Source organism: Carlito syrichta, unplaced genomic scaffold (assembly GCF_000164805.1).
Source record: "Carlito syrichta isolate Samal-C Ts95f unplaced genomic scaffold, Tarsius_syrichta-2.0.1 Scaffold304026, whole genome shotgun sequence".
NCBI classification, from domain to species: Eukaryota; Metazoa; Chordata; class Mammalia; order Primates; family Tarsiidae; genus Carlito; species Carlito syrichta.
In genome coordinates this window covers 214,888-234,382 of record NW_007248122.1, presented here as the reverse complement: position 1 = coordinate 234,382, position 19,495 = coordinate 214,888, and the positions used below count along the sequence as shown (strand labels likewise).

Sequence of the window (19,495 nt, the reverse complement as noted above, 5' to 3'; positions counted from 1 at the left end):
GCCTGTAGTTCCAGCTACTTGGAAGGCTGAGGCAGAAGGATTGCCGGAGCCCAGCAGGTCGAGGTTGCAGTGGCCAGGAGCGGTCACTGCACTCCAGTCTGGGTGACAGAGTGAGACTCCAAACCCCCCCCCCCCCCGCCAAAAAGGAAAAGGATTGGCAGTAGTGGGAAACTGCTAGGGGAGGGGGGTGGCATTGGCAGTTGAGGGAAAACTGCCGGGGGGAGGCACACCTCATCAACAATGGTACCTGCATAATGAACATTTGTAGGGCTAATCCTGAATTGTACCCCACATCTTTAAAAAAAAAAGACTGCAGCCTTCTTATATGTCTTATCTCTATATCTCCCAAGTAATAAGCTATCTCAGAAATAAATAAAAGTGACTTTTTGGTCCTAGTTTCTATTCTGCACTTCCAGTCCCATGTCCATTTCCTAGGGTGACCATATAAAACTGGGACATCACTGAATGCAAAGAGAGCATTTTTAATAATTATGCTGGGGCAACGGGCATAAACGGTTCCAGGCAAACCAGAACCCATGGTCACCTTTCCTGTTCAGCATGTGCCAGACCAAAACCATCACTATCCCTACCAGGACATGTTTTCTTCCAGAAATAAATATTTTTATTAATCACACCACCCTTCTTTCAGTCATTCAGAGTCAAATGCTAGAGTTACATCTCGTTTCCATCTCTCTGCCATAGTTACTCAGGCCTATGAATTCTAGATATGATTAACAGGGGAGAGATGAAAGATGAAAACAACAGGACCTCAAAATAGATTTTGTTTTTTAAAATGTTTCAAACTTCCATAGTGATCACAGCAGACTCTCAATGAGTAAGCCTCCTTACTGACTGCCTCACTTGTAGACTCTACCTATTCTAGTTCATTCAATAACTATTTCCAAAATACATAACTGATCATATAATTTCTATGCTCAAATGCCACTGAATCCTGTTATAATGATCACTCCTACTTACAAAACATTCAAATGATTATGTGAAAAAACTTTAATTATACTTATCAATTCCCAGATATAACCCATATTATCTAGCTTGTATTTTTCTTTTTTGAGTTGGATTGTTACTCTGTCGCCCAGGCTGGAGTGCAGTGGCACACTCATGGCCACTGCAGCCTCGACCTGCTGGGCTCAGGTGATCCTTCCAACTCAGCCTTCCAAGTAGCTGAACATACAGGTGTGTGCGACCACGCCCAGCTAATCTTTTGATTTACTGTAGAGACGAGGTACCACCAAATTGCCCAGGCTGGTCTTGAACCCCTGGACTCAGGCAATCCTTTCACCTCGGCCTCCCAAAGTGCTGGGATTACAGGCTTGAGCCACTGCACCTAGCCTAGCTTGTAGGGTTTTTTTTTTTTGAGTTGGAGTCTCACTCTGTTGCCCAGACTGGAGTGCAGTGGCACGCTCATGACCACCGCAGCCTCGACCTGCTAGGCTCAGGTGATCCTTCCACCTCAGCCTTCTAAGTAGCTGGAACTACAGGCATGCGCCACCAAACCCAGCTAATTTTTTATTTATTGTAGAGATGAGGTCTTGCCAAGTTGCCCAGGCTGGTCTTGAACCCGTGGGCTCAAGGCAGTTCTCTCACCTCGGCCTCCCAAAGTGCTGGGATTATAGGCGTGAGCCACCGTGCCCAGCCTAGCTTGAAGTTTTTAATGTTTCCTTGTCTGAGAAGGTATCTTATCTACTCTTCTTATAATCCTACCTATTTAAAAATATTTATATATGAAAATTTAAAATACATATATATAAAATCTCTAAAGGACAGGACTAAAAATAAACAATAACTATAATACTATTATTACACTGGAAAAAGGAGCAATTCCTTAATGTCAAGTATCTAGTCAGTATTAAAGTTTTCCTATTGTTGAGAGAATATTTGCAAACTGTATATCCAACAAAAAGCTAATATCCAGAATCTATAGGAAACTTAAATACATTGTCAGAAAAAAATAAATAATCCCATTAAAAAGTGGGCAATAGGCATGAACAGACATTTCTCAGAAAACATACTAGTGGCCAACAAACATGAAAAATTACTCAATTTCACCAGAGAAATACATCTCAAAACCACAATGAGATAGTTCACACAAGTCAGAATGGCTATTATAAGTAAAACAAAAACCCCAAAACCACAGATGTTGGTGAGGGTGCAGAAAAAAAAGAACACTCTTACATTGTTGGTGGGAATGTAAACTAGTTCAGACCTCGAGGAAAGCAGCTGGAGATTTTTCAAAGAACTAAAAATAGATTTATTATTTGACTCAGTAATCCCACTATTGGGTATATATCCAAAAGAGCATAAGTCTTCTACCAAAAAGACACTTGTACTTGTATGTTTATTGTAGCACTGCTCACAATAAAACATGGAACCAACTTAGGTGACCCATTAGTGGTGAACTGGAAAAAGAAAATGCGGTACATCTACACCATGGCATACTATGTAGCCATAAAAAAGAATGAAATCATGTCCTTTGCAGCAAGTGGATGCAGCTGGAGACCATTATTCTAAGTGAATTTACAACAGAAACAGAAAACTGAACACCATGTTCTCACTTATAAGTGGGAACTAAACACTGGGTATACACGGGCATATAGGGTGGGAGTGGGAACTAAACACTGGCTATATACATGGGTTTAAAGGGTGGGAACAAGATACTAGAGACTCATAAAGAGAGGAGGGGGGGAAGAGAGGTTTAAAAACTACCATACTCACTATTTGGGTGACAGGCTCAAAAGAAGCCCAAACCTCACCATCACACAATATACTCATGTTACAAACCTATACATGTACCCCTAGAATCTAAATTTAGCAAAATAAAATGTCCCAAATTTCATTTACAGGTGAACTGCTTGAATGAGGATCTAAACAAGGTTCACATATTGTATTTAGTTGACATATCTCTTAAATCTCTTTTGATTTATAGGTTTCCCCATCTTCTCTCCTTTTCCCCCCTTTAATTTACTTGCTAAATAAGCCGGACCATGTGTTCTACAGAATTTTCCACATTCTAGATTTTGCTGGTTGTATCCCCATCACATCATTTAGAATATATCATCTGGTTCTTTGTATGGCCTGCAAGTTGGCAGTTGTATCTAGAATGTTGACCAAATTCAGGTTTAGGTTTTTTGTCATAAATATGCCATATATGGTATGACATGTTTATAGTTCATTTAAAATGATCCTTCTTCCATAAAGCTCAAAAATTCCTTTACTCCCCATCCTCCAAAACAATCCCTCTACCTTGGCCTCCCAAAGTTCTGTGATTACAAGTGTGAGCCACTGTGCCAAGCCCTGAATTCCAATTTTTGAAAACTTTTTTTGGGCCAGGTGCAGTGGCTCATGCTTGTAATCCCAGCACTTTAGGAAGTAGAGATGAGAGGACTGCCTGAGACCTGGGGTTCAAGGACTAGATGGGCAACTTGGCGAGACCTTGTCTCCGCAATAAATTAAAAAAATGTACCAGCCAGTTGTGATGGCGTATGCTTGTAGTTTTCAGCTACTGGGAAGGCGGAGGCAGAGACAGAAGGATTGTCTGAGCCCAGCAGGACGAGGCCGCAGTGCCTGCAAGCATGCCACTGCACTCCAGCCTGGATGGCAGAGTAGGATTCTGACTCTTGAGTGTGCCATTGCACTCTAATCTGCACAACGGAGTGAAAAAAACAAAACTTTTCTGAGGGGAGATGGTTTCAAGTGTACAGAAACCTGTGATTTGATTTACTCTTTATTTCTCCTTTAAAAGTGGCATTAATAGATTGAAATGATGAATACAGGTGATGAATATATCAGGGAAAGGGTACTATTATTATCACTTTATTTATATCTCACAATGAATGTTTAATCTACGTTAGATTATTTTCCTAATCCTAGCTAATGTGATGAGTAGTACACAATAATCCTAAAAAAAGATTGGCTGCTTTTATTGAGTCAGGTCGGCTGATTTTATTGAGTCAGGTCTCACCGTATCGTCCAGGCTGGAGTGCAGTGGCACAATCCTGGCTCACTGCAGCCTCCAACTCCTGGGCTCAAGTTATCCTGAGCAGTTAGGACTACAGGGAAAAGGATACAAATAAAATGTGAACATAATGGTACAGGAAGTCAGACACAGAGTTTCAATGAGAAAAATAAAGGAGCTACCTAAATGTAGCTCCTTTCTATAGCTCTAAAGGTTAACACTGTGGTCTAATAATTTACACTTTTCCTTTAAGAGAAAATTCTGTCAGCCTACCGATCCTTATTATTCAGTTTACAAAGCATAACTGCACATAATCAAATATAACCCAAATGTCTCTAATAAGAACCAGTGAATACATCATTTTAAAGAATTTATGAGCCGGGCTCGGTGGCTCAGCCTGTAATCCTGCGGCTTTGGGAGGCTGAGGTGAGTGGATTGCCTGAGCCTGTGGGTTCGAGACCCGCCTGGGCAACTTGGCAAGACCTCATCTCTGCAGTATAAAAAATTAGCCAGGTGTGGTAGCGCGTGCCTGTAGTTCCAGCTACTTGGAAGGCTGAGGCGGAAGGATTGCCGTAGCCCAGCAGGTCGAGGCTGCAGTGGCCGGGAGCGGCCACTGCACTCCAGTCTGGGTGACATAGTGAGACTCCAACTCAAAAAAAAAAGAATTTATGAAATTTTTACAAAAGAAAAACAATAATCACCATTTAAGGATATGGTGATTATTTCTTGGAGACTGCTAAAACGTGTCTGCTTCTGAGTGATTTTTCTTTACATCCAATCATTGACTGAATTAACAGTTGGTCTTTAAAATCAAGCTGAAGAAAGAAAAAGGGAGGGAAGAAGGGAGGAAGGAAGGAAGGAAAGAAGGAAGGAAGGGAGGGAGAGAGGGATGAAGGAAGGAAGGAAGGAAGGAAGGAAGGAAGGAAGGAAGGAAGGAAGGAAGGAAGGAAGGAAGGAAGGAAGGAAGGACAAATGGATGAACAAGCTGGGCATGGTGGCGGGCACCTGTATGTAGTTCCAGCTACTCATGAGAATGAGGTAGGAGAATAGTTTGAGCTCAGGAGTTCGAGAAAAGGCTAATAAGCAACAACACAGTGAGACCCTCTTCACTAAAAATAAAACAAGACAAAAAAGTAAAAACAATTGCCAGGTATGGAGGTTCACACCTGCAATCTCAACACTTTGGAAGGTTGAAGCAGAAGGAATTGTTAGAGCCCAGGAGTTTAAGACTAGCTTGGGCAACATTGTGAGACCTCGTTTCTAAAAAAATAAAATAAAATTAGGCTGGGTGCAGTGGCTCATGCATACAATACCAGCACTTTGGGAGGCCGAGATGAGAGGATTGTCTGAGCCTGCAGGTTTGAGACTAGACTGGGCAATTTGGTGAGACCTCATCTCTATAATAAATAAAAAATAAGGAATGCATGGTGGCATGTGCCTATAGTTCTGGCTACTTGGAAGGCTTAGGTAGAAGGATCAGCAGGTCAAGGCTACAGTGGCTGTGAGTGTGCCACTGCACTCCAGCTGGGTGATAGAGTGAAACTCCAACAAACAAACAAACAAACAAACAAATAGCTGAGTGTGGTGGTGCATGCCTGTAGTCTCAGCTTCTCAGGAGGCTAACTTGGGATGATCACTTGAGCCCAGGAGTTGGAGGCTGTAAGTGAGCCATGATAATGCCACTGCACTCCAGCCTCAGCATGAGTGAAAACTTGACTAAATAAATAAATAAATAAATTTAATAAAGATAAAAAAATTAAGCCATAAAATCTTTCGATAGGTATGATAAAAAAAATACTGCTTCAGGTTAGGCTTAGTGGCTCGGCCTGTAATCCCAGCACTTTGGGAGGCCAAGGTGAGTGGATTGCCTGAGCCCACAAGTTCAAGACTAGCCTGGGGAACTTGGCAAGCCCTCATCTCTACAAAAAAAAAAAAAATTAGCCAGGCATGGCAGCGCACACCTGTAGTTCCAGCTACTTGGGAGCCTGAGGCAGAAGGATCGCTGGAGCCCAGCAGGTTGATGCTGGGGTGGCCGTGAGCATGCTACTGCACTCCAGCCTGGGCAACAGAGTGAGACTCCAACTAAAAAAAAAATCCCAAAAAACTGCTTCATTAACAAAGCTGGCGATCATACAGAAATTTAAGAAAAGTTTTAGGGGTTCTGACACCTTAATTTAAAGCAGGTTAGGGAAACTGACCCATCTTCAGCAGTGGAACCTGAAACAACTGCTAACTGCATTTGGACACCTGCCCTCTCCTCTTCCACATGTGTCTTGCATTTCCCAGTCTCTTTTTCTCCTACATCTTCCTCTTTCATTCCTTCTTCCTTGACTCTGACTCCCCATTGTGAGTATTTTCACAGATACCATTTAGCTGTCCCATGGCACTCATGGATTAACAAATATTTTTTCCTGACATCTGGCAAAGTAACAAACAAATAAATGCATTTTTTTTAAAGGAGAAGTCTCACTCTGTTGTCCACTGAGCCTGGCCCTATAAATGCATTATTAATTAGGAAAGATCCATCACCAACAACTGCTTCTTCCTAAAAGATAAGGTAGGAAATATTTTAAAACCTCACAATCTTTATTCAAGTAATGAAGAGTTACTCAGAGTTCTTCAAGAGATTGGTCTGCTTTTCTCAATCATCATCATCACTATCAATGTCTTCATTGTGGTGGTTAACATTTTATGTTCTGAACATCATGGTAAACTGTCCATATGCATTGTTTCATTTAATCCTCACAATAATTCTATAAAGTCTGTTTTCTTCAATCTAAAAAATGCAAAAAACCCTGAAGCACAGAGGGGTTAAGCAATTTACCCAAGAATATATTACAAATAAATGGCAAATCTGGGAGGGAATTCAGAGTTCTTTGACTCTTGGCTTCATGGCTATAGTATGTTATTTTCCCAATGCTCTTATGACTTTATAACTTTAATGTAAAAAGTCTATTGTTAGCCAGGTGTGGTGGCTCATGCCTTTAATCCCAGCACTTTGGGAGGCAGAGGCGAGAGGACTGCCTGAGCCCAGGGATTCGAGACCAGCCTGGGCAACTTGGCAAGACCTAATTTCTACAATAAAATAAAAAAATTAGCTGGGCATGGTGGTGCATGCCTATAGATCCAGCTACTTGGAAAGCTGAGGCAGAAGGATTGCCTGAGCACAGCAGGTAGAGATTTGGTGGCTGTGAGCGTGCCACTGTACTCCAGCCTGGGTGACAGAGTGAGCCTCCGATTCAAAATAAATAAATAAATACATAAATGTTACTTATAAGTCAATCTGAACTTGATTGCTGAAAAGATCTGAGGGAGATTTTCTGTAGTACAAAAGGCCCCTTTTGTATGAGAAGTGTTCATTATTCATTCACCTCCCTTCGGGTTTCTCCATGTTCCCATAAAGGCCCACAGGTTCTGACATTTTTTCAGTATCAGTAACTATATTTTATACCATAATGGCATTGCATTTCTGAGAAGATGAAATTTCGAGACTGTACAAATATTAACTTATATTTATTTATTTTTTTGTTTTTTGAGTTGGAGTCTCACTCAGTCACCCAGATTGGAGTGCAGTGGCCGCTCCCAGCCACCAGAGCCTTGACCTGCTGGGCTCCGGCGATCCTTCTGCCTCAGCCTTCCAAGTAGCTGGAACTACAGGCGCGTGTTATCATGCCTGGCTAATTTTTTATTTATTGTAGAGATGAGTTCTCGCCAAGTTGCCCAGGCGGGTCTTGAACCCGCAGGCTCAGGCAATTTACTCACCTCGGCCTCCCAAAGCGCGGGATTACAGGCTGAGCCACTGAGCCCAGCCAATTTACTATTATTATGACATTAGAAAAAAAGCAGGCCGTATCAACACCAAAGGTCATCTAACAAGAGTACAAATCAGAAAGAGTGCTCCTTCCTTATAAAATTCCAAAGCTTGGCATCTGGACTGGGAGATTTCTTAATAGTCCAGACAGAACAATAGGCACTTCTACAAAGAAAAACTTCCATAGGCTGTTACTGTTACTGTGATCCCAGAGTGTTGCCTAGCTGTTATTATACCACTGCCAACATGTTTAATTAACTCATTAGGTTAAACTTACAGTACAAGTCAACATTTTTTGTATACAATAATGCAATATAAAAGAGACTAAATGCTGACATTTACAGATTTATCAGTAAGCCCTCTAAGGTACTTTATTTTAAAAACACGTTTATAAATGTTTATTTATTTATTTATTTATTTATTGAGTTGGAGTCTCACTCTGTCGCCCAGACTGGAGTACAGTGGCTGCTCCCGGCCACCGCAGCCTCGATCTGCTGAGATCCAGCGATCCTTCCGCCTCAGCCTTCCAAGTAGCCGGAATTACAGGCATGCGCTACCACGCCCAGCTGATTTTTTGATTTATTGTAGAGATGAGGTCTTACCAAATTGCCCAGGCGGGTGTTGAACCCGCGGGCTCAGGCAATCCACTCATCTCAGCCTCCCAAAGGCACGGGATTACAGGCTGAGCCACTGAGCCCGGCTCTTGATTTATTTTCTATCCACTCCATTCTAAACAAGTAAAAAGGCTGGGCATAATGGCTAACGCCTGTAATCCCAGTCTTTTGGAAGGCGAGGTAGGAGGATTGTTTGAGTCCAGGAGTTTGAGACCAGCCTGGGCAATATACTGAGACCTCATCTCTACAAAAAAACAAAAAAATTTAGTTGGGTGTGGTGGTGGGTACCTGTAGTCCTAGCTACTGAGGAAGATGAGGCAGAAGGATCACTTGAGCCCAAGAGTTGGGGGCTACAGTGAGCCATGATTGTGCCACTGCACTCCAGTCTGGGTGACAGAGTGAGAACCCCAACTCAAACAAAACAAAATACAAGTAAACATCAAGAAATAAATGTACTTCCTAGGTAGAGGTTAGCTAAATAAAAGAGCTCACTGCATTCGTTGTTTTATCTTAGGCCCACCTAAAATTTCTTAGCCAAATGTCTGAAAGAGTGTTGTAAGAACCTGGGGACATTTATTAGAAGATGAGGAGAACTAGAAATGAGGAAATAAACAACTGCTATCATATAATTAACAGAGCAAACAGGCGAGTCTTTCAAGAAAATTAAGATTTTAACCTTATTTTAATTATGTTAAAAGTGCCTATAAATTCCTAACAGAGACATGAAAATAAACAAAAAACACATTGCATTTCATATTCATATTCACTTTGATCTTGAGTCAAATTATTCTACAATTTAAATATTCTGCTGGAAGCATTGGGCATGAACATTAAAACTTTATATTTTAGTTCCTGCTACTTTACAAAACCTATCTTAATCTCTTAATTAAAACGTAAAACTTCACATAGTACATGGAACAGATTTTGTGGGTGATCTGATGTCCTGGTTTAAAATATTATAAAAATATGTTAAAGTACCTTTTAATAGGGACACTTTAGCAAGAGGTTCATTTAGGTCTTGCTCATCCATTTGGGCGTCTACAGAGAGGGAAAAAAAAGATAATTGCAGAGAGTTTTCAGATCTATCAGCAAGCTACTGTCATCCAAATAAATAAGTGGAAGTTATACAGTTATTGTATTTGAATATTTTTAAATGATTTTAACAAATACCCAAGATTCAAGGAAACCACCTGATAAATAAAAACATTGTTTTTTCCCAAACCCAAACTTTAAAATGTCTACTCACATTAACCTATATACCTAAACTGTCAACAACATCTGCAGGTTTGTAAACAGGTAAAAACTCACCTGTAGTGTCGTCACTACTTTTTTCCTTGCTTGGACTCAGAGTATCTGATAAATCAGATTCCTTTGCTCTTGCCTGGTTTTCTACCAAGAAAAGAATAAAAGTAAAATCTTGTTACAATTAGATATCTTATATCTATAAAACTGCTTCAGGCTATAAATGTTTAAAATCTATAGGTACGCAAAGTACTTTTAAAATTAACCAAGGTCATTGAAATCTCTTACTTCGTCACCATCCTTGGCCAAAATGGAATGCTGGTTATTACACTTAGCCCATATTAAATTATAATGTGGATCATGTCTGTTGTGCACAGGGCTGGGACTTTTGTTCAAGGCTGTACACTTGCCAACTGGAAACAAAAATGAAGCAAGCTTTGCTAAAGTATTCAGAGAACTGCAACAAATTTAGTAAAATTCCCAAGACAATGTGGACATTGTACAAAGATGATGAAAAGGTTTTATTACATAAAAACATAAGCTAAAAGCCTGTCTTAGTAAGATTTGTATTCATATAATAAAACTCTAAAAAAAACCCATGATTGTTATAAAAGCAACCATTTAAAATAAGAAAATTATAAATCAAGCTTTTATTTCTAAATGTGTCTTTGAATCACAATGAGAAAAAAACTTTTAAGTTTTGAAATTATTTGCAAGAGGTCTTCTGTAAAGTACATATGATATATATTGGTGCTCACTGTGATATTATTCATTATGGGACAATGAAATGCATATATTATGAAATGGAAAATATTCAAGACATACTACCAAGTAAAAATTAAGTCTGTTGAAGAGCAGTACATATAATATGACTCCATGTAGATTAAAAACAGTTGTACATTTAGCTATGAATTTTTAATTATATATATTTATTCAACGTCTTAAAGGATCTACAACAGAGATATCAACAGTTATTTCTGAAGGGGGGGACACAGTGGACATTTACTTTCTAAATTCACATAGTCAAACACTGTTTCAAAATTGTGCAGAGAATATATATTGTTTTATAATCAACTAAATTAAGGGATTTTCTACTTTGAAAGAAATCAGAAACACATCTAAAGCTATTATTGTAAAAATATTTAATACAATATTAAAGTATTAAGGCTCTACCGTATAAGAATATCCCTAGGATTTGTGGCTTAACTTGTGAAATGGATGTTGAATTACAAGAAGTCTTTTGCTTCTTTTCTCACTGAAATTTGTAGTCACAGGCCAACTGCTGACTGACAGAGAGCTTAGATTAAAAGTGAAGTCACTAGCCACAGAAGCCCATGGGAATCTAATCTGTGACCTCTGTTGCATTCATAGTGTGCATTCAGACATTTCTGAATGTTCTAGGTTTATCACAAAGTTACAATTTCAAATAAAACAGGTTAATACATCTAATCTCTTTATATGGACAGAAAGAAGCACTCTGGAAAAACAAAAAATAAAACATGAAAATGATTCTCCCCTGATTTTAATATTTTTGGCAATTTTATGATAAAGATTTTGAAGTAAAGGAGTATGTTTTCAAAAGTATTCTTCTGGCTTACAAGGAACCTTTATTCTTACTTAGAACATTAGCTGGGAAGGTAAAATTGCCTTAAAGGTAGGGCCAAATCTTTCATCAACATCTCACTAGAAAGTTAAGTTCCCCTAAAGCAGGGATTTTTGTCTGTTTCATTAACTGCTATGCTCCCAGTGCACAGAACAGTGTCTAATACACACATGGTAGTTTAAAAAAAAAAAAAAAAAAAAAAAAAAGGCTGAAGCTGGGCTTGGTGGCTCAACCTGTAATCCTGCGCCTTGGGAAGCTGAGGTGAGTGGATTGCCTGAGCCCGCGGGTTCGAGACCCGCCTGGGCAACTTGGTGAGACCTCATCTCTACAATAAACCAAAAAAATTAGCCGGGGGTGGTAGCGCGTGCCTGTAGTTCCAGCTCCTGAGGCGGAAGGATCGCTGGAGCCCAGCAGGCTGAGGCTGCGGTAGCTGGGAGCGGCCACTGCACTCCAGTCTGGGTGACAGAGTGAGACTTCAACTCAAAAAACAAACAAACAAAACAAAACAAAACAAAAAAAAGGTTGATTGAAGGTGCACATCTACTTTGAATAGGAAGGCAAGTTTGTAAGCAAGTCAAGTCATGGTCCATCACTGTTGTGTCTTCATATGACTGTCACCATATAGAGCCAAACTGAAGCTATTCAAGAATGAAACACAGGACACAACAAATAAATGGTAAACTACTTCTTTTCAAAACAGTTGTTCTTCAGTTGTGAACGGTACCTCACTTTCTAGTATTAAAAAAAATCACCAATGATTGATTTTTCTCTGCAGTATTTAACATTAAGATACATACCTACTAGCATACAAAAGGAAATGAAAGAATAGCTACCAACACCAGCACCAAAACTGTTCCCGAGTGGGAATCCTACAAAGTGACTATTTCACTGAATCTTTGAGTAGACATTATTATTATAGATGGACAAAACAAACATACTGGCCATGGAACCATTACTTGGAAAAAAACAACAAGGTTAAGGATCAAGAAAGAGAAAGAATATCTGTTGGATATGAGAATGGCGTTTCCTGCTTTATAAGCAGTATTTCATTCACTTCCCATAACAACCCTACAAGCTAGATCTTGTCAATCCCATATTAAAATGGAAGAAACTGAGGTTTAAAGAAATAAAGTTACCTGAGGTCATACAACTAGTTAGTGGTAGAATTATCTACTCATATTCTTTCTACTTTCACTCCCAAAGCTATTGTAATGACCGCAAACTGAGTAAGGGATTATACAAAAACCACATGCAATTTATGATTACATTTTGCATTAGGTGAAACCTCTAGAGGAAATACAAAGACTAGTAACAGCTGGTAATTGTTAATTTCTAGCAACTGATACTTACAATGCAAAAAAGAAAATTTCAACCAAAAAAATCATCAATAAAAGCATTTAAAAAAAATTTAGCTAAATCCAAAGGAAAATATCTTATAGTCAGATTTAAAACATTTTAAATGTAATTTATTCCAGTCTAGATCCAATTTGTTAACAGAATAAGTATATCTGCAAACTAAATGTAAAAAGCACTAGTAAAATGTTGACTACTGATAGAATAATCCCTGGGTATATAAAACTTATATTTGTATTATTATTCTTTTTTTTTTTTGAGTCAGAGTCTCACTCTGTCACCCAGGCAGGAGTGCAGTGGAATGCTCACTTGACCTGCTGCGCTTAACCTCAGGCGATCCTTCTGCCTCAGCTTTCCAAGTAGCTGGAACTACAGGTATGCACCACCATGCCCAGCTAATTTTTTTTTTTTTTTAATTTACTGTAGAGACAAGGTCTTGCCATGTTGCCCAGGCCTGTTCTTGAACCCGTGGGCTCAGGCAATCCTCTCGCCTCAGGGTCTCAAAATGCTTGGATTACAGGCATGAGCCACCGCACCCGGCTATATTATTATTCTTAAATGATAGATTCTATTCACTTGCAGGGACTTATTTACCAAAACTTATTCAATAAATGTCCTTATTGATGGACACTTACACTTTTCTCTTGTTGCTTTTAAAACATTAAAATAAACATTCTTGAACATTTGTCTAATTTGTTCCTTAAGATAAAAACCCAAAGTGGAATTGCTGGATCAAAAAGCATGTTCTTTAAGAATTTCAATACATATTTGATAACAGGTTTAAAAACGAAGTCATATAAACAAAAGACAAATATTTAAGGATATAAACATTCCAATTACCCTGATTTGATCTTTACACATTATATGAATGTATCACATATCATTTAATATACCATTTTACATATCAATAAAAATAAATTTATAAAAAGGAAAATCAGTAACACTGCACAAAACTTTTCCAATAATGACACCATATAATTTCAAGCAATTATATTCTAATTTAGGATACATTAAATAGAAACATTAATGCTGCAAAATGTTTAATTAAGAAGCACTGATTTTTTTTTTTCCCTAAAGTTCTATTTCCACTTCCAAGTGCTGGCTATTCAACCAACTAATCTGGTAGGTATTTGGGTGGTGAAGCAGAAGCTATTTTAAAGTCTGTTCTCATCTCACTTTAATAAGATGAGATAAATTGTCATATGCACTAAAAATAGTTCACTATTCTGAAATTCAAGGCCTGTTTGCCAAAACAATATTAATGATGCATATTCTATGCATTTTTTCCCCAAATATGGCCTCTGCCATGTACAAAATTCAGAATGAAAGCCACCAGATATCTGAAATAACACTATTTTTTAAAAGTATTTTAAAAAGTCAAACGAATCCAGTTACTTTAATAAAACAGAATATACTAAAATGTATCTCAAACTTTTATCACCTATTGTTTTAGTTGACCAAAAGGATTATTAATCTAGTTTTAAATTTCATATTGGTATAGTCAGTCTAATGAAAGTACTACTATGATAATGAATACATACCACCACATTTATTTGCCTAATTTGCCTATGTATAAAAATGACTTGAAAATATGATGCTTTAAAACTCATATGTCTTCTTTAAGCCTGACCGTTGTAACAGAAAAAATTAACACAATAACTACTTAGGGCAATCACTATCTGTTTTAAAATTTTAAGATTCTACCTTCACAAATGTTATTACTTTTGTTTAAATCAAACTGAGATACCAAAAATTGAGAAAATATTAAATGTCATAAGGAAGTTTAAAAGTAAAGTAACTCTCAAACTGGTACTGTAAGCATTTTTACTTGTTAAGTTGTATCATAAAGGATTTACACTGTTTGGTTAAATTTTGAGATCAAAGTTGAATTTAACGCTGGAAGTGAGAGATCACAACAAATCTTTAAAACCTAAAGAAATCTATAACAAGCATTAACTTTCAAAAAAGTACAAACATACACCCATTAAAAAAAGACATTTTCCAATTAAGATATCCTTCTTAAAACAAAAGTTTATTTTATATATTACGTGATACTGTTATTGGCTTGCAATTTTGTAAGCTACAAGAAATAAACTGATGGTTAAAATACTATAACCTTGAAAATATACACTAACCTTCATTACCCAAAATAACTATTAAAAACCATAGAAAAAAACAAAAAACAAAAACCAAACCTTTTGAAAGCTTTGTTTCTTCTACCACTTTGGTTAGATGCCCCTCGACGATCAGCTTCTCTGCCAAGGAAAATAAACGTTACTATCCAAGCCCAAACTGAGCAGCAATTTCCTGAGCGGGGCAGTATAACACATTCCATGACCAAATTTAAAGATGATAACATTACTCCTATGACCAAGCTTGAACAAAAACTTGAACCTGGAAGGAGAACTAAAAGAACTGGAACTACAACAGTGCAAAGAAGTAAATGCAGAAAACTAGGGGTAGGGAGACAATTTGCCTTTTATTTTCACCACAGTTCACCTTATTTAAAAAGCCTTAGATCTCTTCATAAAGGACTCAGAAGAAATAGAACAACCCTCTTTAAATCAAGGATATTAAGTTGAAATAAAGGAATTCTAAAAAAGTATTTATTCAGATAAAGAAGTAATGCAAATTGTTATACTGATATTTTACTTTTTCCTGACAATACAATTAAGCAGAGATGTCTACATAACATATTTCAGTAAAACGAATCATTTTACAAGAGCTAACTATTAAAAGGAAATTTTAAAAATGTTGTTTTGTTTTATGAGGAATTCTCTGTAAAGGTATAACATTACTTATATTTATAATTAATTTAAAGCCATATTTTCATATTCTGCATTTCACTGATGAGGATAACATCTGTTCCATAATAAGAGGACCTTATTTAATCTTGAATGTCTGCTTCTCCTTCAATTTGCTCTTTTGCAGTATATGAAATAATTTTTCTTTTCTTTTACTCTTCAGCCAACTGCCACTTGTTTTACAGCCACCACTCGACCAAACTCAATTCAAACTGCTCCAATATCATTATAGCCTCTTGTCTGCCAAAGGCCATGGCTCTTCTTCATAATTTTCATTTTTCATAAGCTCTTTGCATATGTGGCACATTGTCCCTACCTTCTTAAAAACAGAAAGTCTGGCTGGGCTCAGTGGCTCAGCCTATAATCCCAGCGCTTTGGGAGGCCAAGGTGAGTGGGCTGCCTGACCCTGCGGACTTGAGATCAGCCTGGGCAACCTGGCGTGACCTCATCTCTACAAGAAATAAAAAATTAGTCAGGCATGGTAGCACGCAACTGTAGTTCCAGCTACTTAGAAGGCTGAGGCAGAAGGATCACCAGCGCCCAGCAGGTGACCGTGAGTGTGCCACTGCACTCCAGCCTGGGCAACAGAGTGAGATTGCAACTCAAAAAAACCCCCAAAAAGCCAGAAAATAAAAGTCACACATTTAGATAATGTTAAAAGCATTAGTCCTACAAGATGTATAATGTAAGCTGTCCTACCTGTCCTCTGTCCTATTTCACTCCATTCCTGAAATTCATTGCCTACAAGCAATAGTTTTAAACTTTTAGTCATTTCTTCTGATAGTTATATTTATATTTCTGAATAGACTGATTTATTTTTTAATTTCAGATTTTATCAACAACCTAAAAATGATTAAGTGCTGACATTTTTTACTATCATTCTCTTAAGACTTACATTTTGTTTATACTCAGTATTTAGATTGACAAATCGCTATTTTATATAATTAGTCATATAATATGCTATATTTCCTTATACAACATTTAATATACTTGGAGTTTACAATGCCACATTTTTTGTTTTTTTAATTTTTAAAATATCTATCTTAAACACAGCACAAATTCTCATAGAACCAAACAATTCTCAATATTGTCAAACAAGCTAAGTAATCTATCACATTATATAGCCCATGTCTCCCTTCCCCCAGTCCTTTAATCTTCCTGCTCCTGTCTGGGCTATATCCTGTACAAAATCCCCTACTCCTTGTTTCTAAATCCTTCTCTTCCTGTTTATTCCCTTGTTTTAGTGTGACACATTTTCTGATAATTTCCTGAAAAGGAGGTGGCAGAAGGTAAATGCTTTATGACTTTGTTTCTCTGAAAATATTAATACTCTGCCTTCATATTTGATTGATGGTTTAACTGGATACACAATTCTAGAGGAAATATATAATTTTCCTTCAGAATTTTGAAAGGATTATTCTACTATGTACTAGCTTTCAACCAGAAGACAAATTGAATACAGTCTGATTTCTATTCCTCAGTATGCATGCTAGAGATTTCTTATACTCAGCAATACCTGGTTTGTCTGTCCTTTGTGGGCACCTGGGAGGACTGTACCTTTCAACTCCCTTGCTCTGAGAAAAGTCCATAGAACTGATGCTAGGCAGCCCAAAGCATTTAAGAGAGAGTAGGAGTTTTCTACACCTCTTGCAACAGGAACTCACCACAGGAATTCTAGAAAATGTGTGCTGAGAGAGCCACAACCTAAGATGGTAAAGACTTATCAACTTACATCCCTGATTGACAATGTGGAACAGAATGCTCTCCCCGGCCATGGACATGCAGTGAGAAATAAATGTTTTTTGAATTAATGCATTGAGATTTCAGGGTTTATTTAATGCAATATTATAATTTAGGTTATCATGACTAATACAGTATAAGGCCCTTTGTTTTTCCCTGGGTTTCCAGAATCTTCACTTTATTTCCAGAGTTCTTAAATATCATATTTCTCAGTGTGTGGTCTTTCTTTTTTTCTTAATTGAGGTGAAATTCACATAACATAAAATAACCATTTAAAAGTGAACAATGCAGCAGAATTTAATATATTCACAATGTTGTGCCTAGCCCCAAACCTTTTTTTTTTTTTTTTGAGTTAGAGTCTCACTCTGTTGCCCAGACTGGAGTGCAGTGGCCGCTCCCAGCCACCGCTGCCTCGATCTGCTGGGCTCCAGCGATCCTTCCGCCTCAGCCTTCCAAGTAGCCGGAATTACAGGCATGCGCTACCACGCCCGGCTGATTTTTTTGATTTATTGTAGAGATGAGGTCTCGCTGCCCAGGAGGGTCTCGAACCCGCGGGCTCAGGCAATCCACTCACCTCAGCCTCCCAAAGGCGCGGGATTACAGGCTGAGCCACCGAGCCTGGCCCAAAACGTTTTCACTACCCCAAAGGAGATCCCATACCCATTAGTCATTTATTCCTCATTCCCCCTTTCCTTTGACCCTGGCAGTCACCCATTTGCTTGCTATCTCTGTGGATTACTATTCTGGATATTTCATATAAATAAAATAATACAATGTTTGACTTTTTCTGTCTGGTTCAGTGTGTGGTCATTTTTTTTTCCTTCTAGAGTAGGAGTCTCACTGTTGCCTAGGCTGGAGTGGCAGTGGCACAATCACAGTCACTGCAGCCTCAACCTGCTGGGCTCTGGTTATTCTTCTGCCTCAGCCTTCCAAGTAGCTGGAACCACAGGCATGTGTTACCATGTCCAGCTAACTTTATTTATTGTGGCGATGAGGTCTCGCCATGTTGCTCAGGTTGGTCTTGAACCCCTGAGTTCAGGCAACACTCTCATCTCCGCCTCCCAAAGTGCTGGGATTACAGGCGTGAGCCATTGTGCCCAGTCAGAGAGTAGTCTTTTAAAATATATTGTTGGCCATTGCTTTGTTAAACTCTGGTGTGTCCATGTGGCTCTTTGAACTATGGTTGCCATGTTTCCTAGTTTTGGCCCCTTCCCCAACCGTGTGGAGGCGAATCTCCTCTCTCTCTAATTTACTTTTTAACAAAACTACATTTTCCAATCTAAAAAAAAAAAAAAATCTTGTGCTAAACAGTCAGTGCATCTCTTCAGTTTACAAGCTCTTATTTTTTAATTCTGGGAAATTACCTTATATTCTATGTAACTGATACAAGTCGATTCTCTCCTCCTCTTTGCCAACTCTCCCCTTCCTCACCCTCTGGAACTCATTATTCAGATGTTAGATGTCTAGGATTAATTCTCCAATTTCTTAAATTTTCCTTCTTAAAAAAAATGTTTGCCTTTTTTGTTATGTTTTCTGGAACATTTCCTCTACTTTCTCCTCTAATCCACCTACTGGTTTTAAAAAATCTGGCATCATATATTTAGCTTTCAAATATTTTACTTGTGCTCTGTTCCTTTTAAAAAGTATTTATCGCCTGAACCCGCGGGTTCGAGACCCGCCTGGGCAGCAAGACCTCATCTCTACAATAAATCAAAAAATCAGCCGGGCGTGGTAGCGCATGCCTGTAATTCCGGCTACTCGGAAGGCTGAGGCGGAAGGATCGCCGGAGCCCAGCAGGTCGAGGCTGCGGTGGCCGGGAGCGGCCACTGCACTCCAGTCTGGGCGACAGAGTGAGACTCCAACTCAAAAAAAAAAAAACCAAACAAGCAAACAAACAAAAAGTATTTATCTTGTTTCATTCATGAGACAGCTTATTATACTCGAAAAAAAAGTATTCTTCTGCTTCTTATCTTTTTCTTGTTTCTTCCCTAGACACATTTTCTTTCTTCTTCCTTTTTTCCCCCCCTTTGGTTTGATCTGTCTTTCTCAAGACAGAATTTCCTCAAAAGTCTGGTGATCTTGGCTGTCTCTTCATAATCAAGGGCTACATAAAAAGCTCACAAAGTTCTTTATGTATGTGCAAGGCTTACGGCCACTGCAGCCTTGACCCGCTGGGCTCAGCGATCCTTTCGCCTCAGCCCTCCAAGTAGCTGGAACTACAGGCATGTGCTACCATGCCTGGCTAATTTTATTGATTGATTGATTGATTGATTTGGAGTCTCACTCTGTCGCCCAGACTGGAGTGCAGTGGCCGCTCCCAGCCACCGCATCCTCGACCTGCTGGGCTCCAGCGAT

At 38.5% G+C, this 19,495-nt stretch overlaps 1 protein-coding gene across 5 annotated transcripts in view; it reads right to left on the bottom strand.

Annotated features, from left to right (window-relative positions):
- Nucleotides 1–19,495, bottom strand: part of SLMAP (sarcolemma associated protein) — a 163,511-nt gene that overhangs the window by 28,103 nt on the left and 115,913 nt on the right. For all 5 annotated transcript variants that reach the window (XM_008059402.2, XM_021713071.1, XM_021713072.1 and 2 more), the window contains 3 exons: nucleotides 14,792–14,851; nucleotides 9,707–9,787; nucleotides 9,377–9,436 (listed from right to left, as the gene is read on the bottom strand). In XM_008059402.2, the coding sequence (XP_008057593.1) occupies nucleotides 9,377–9,436; nucleotides 9,707–9,787; nucleotides 14,792–14,851 (201 nt within the window). The remainder of the gene's footprint in view (nucleotides 1–9,376; nucleotides 9,437–9,706; nucleotides 9,788–14,791; nucleotides 14,852–19,495) is intronic.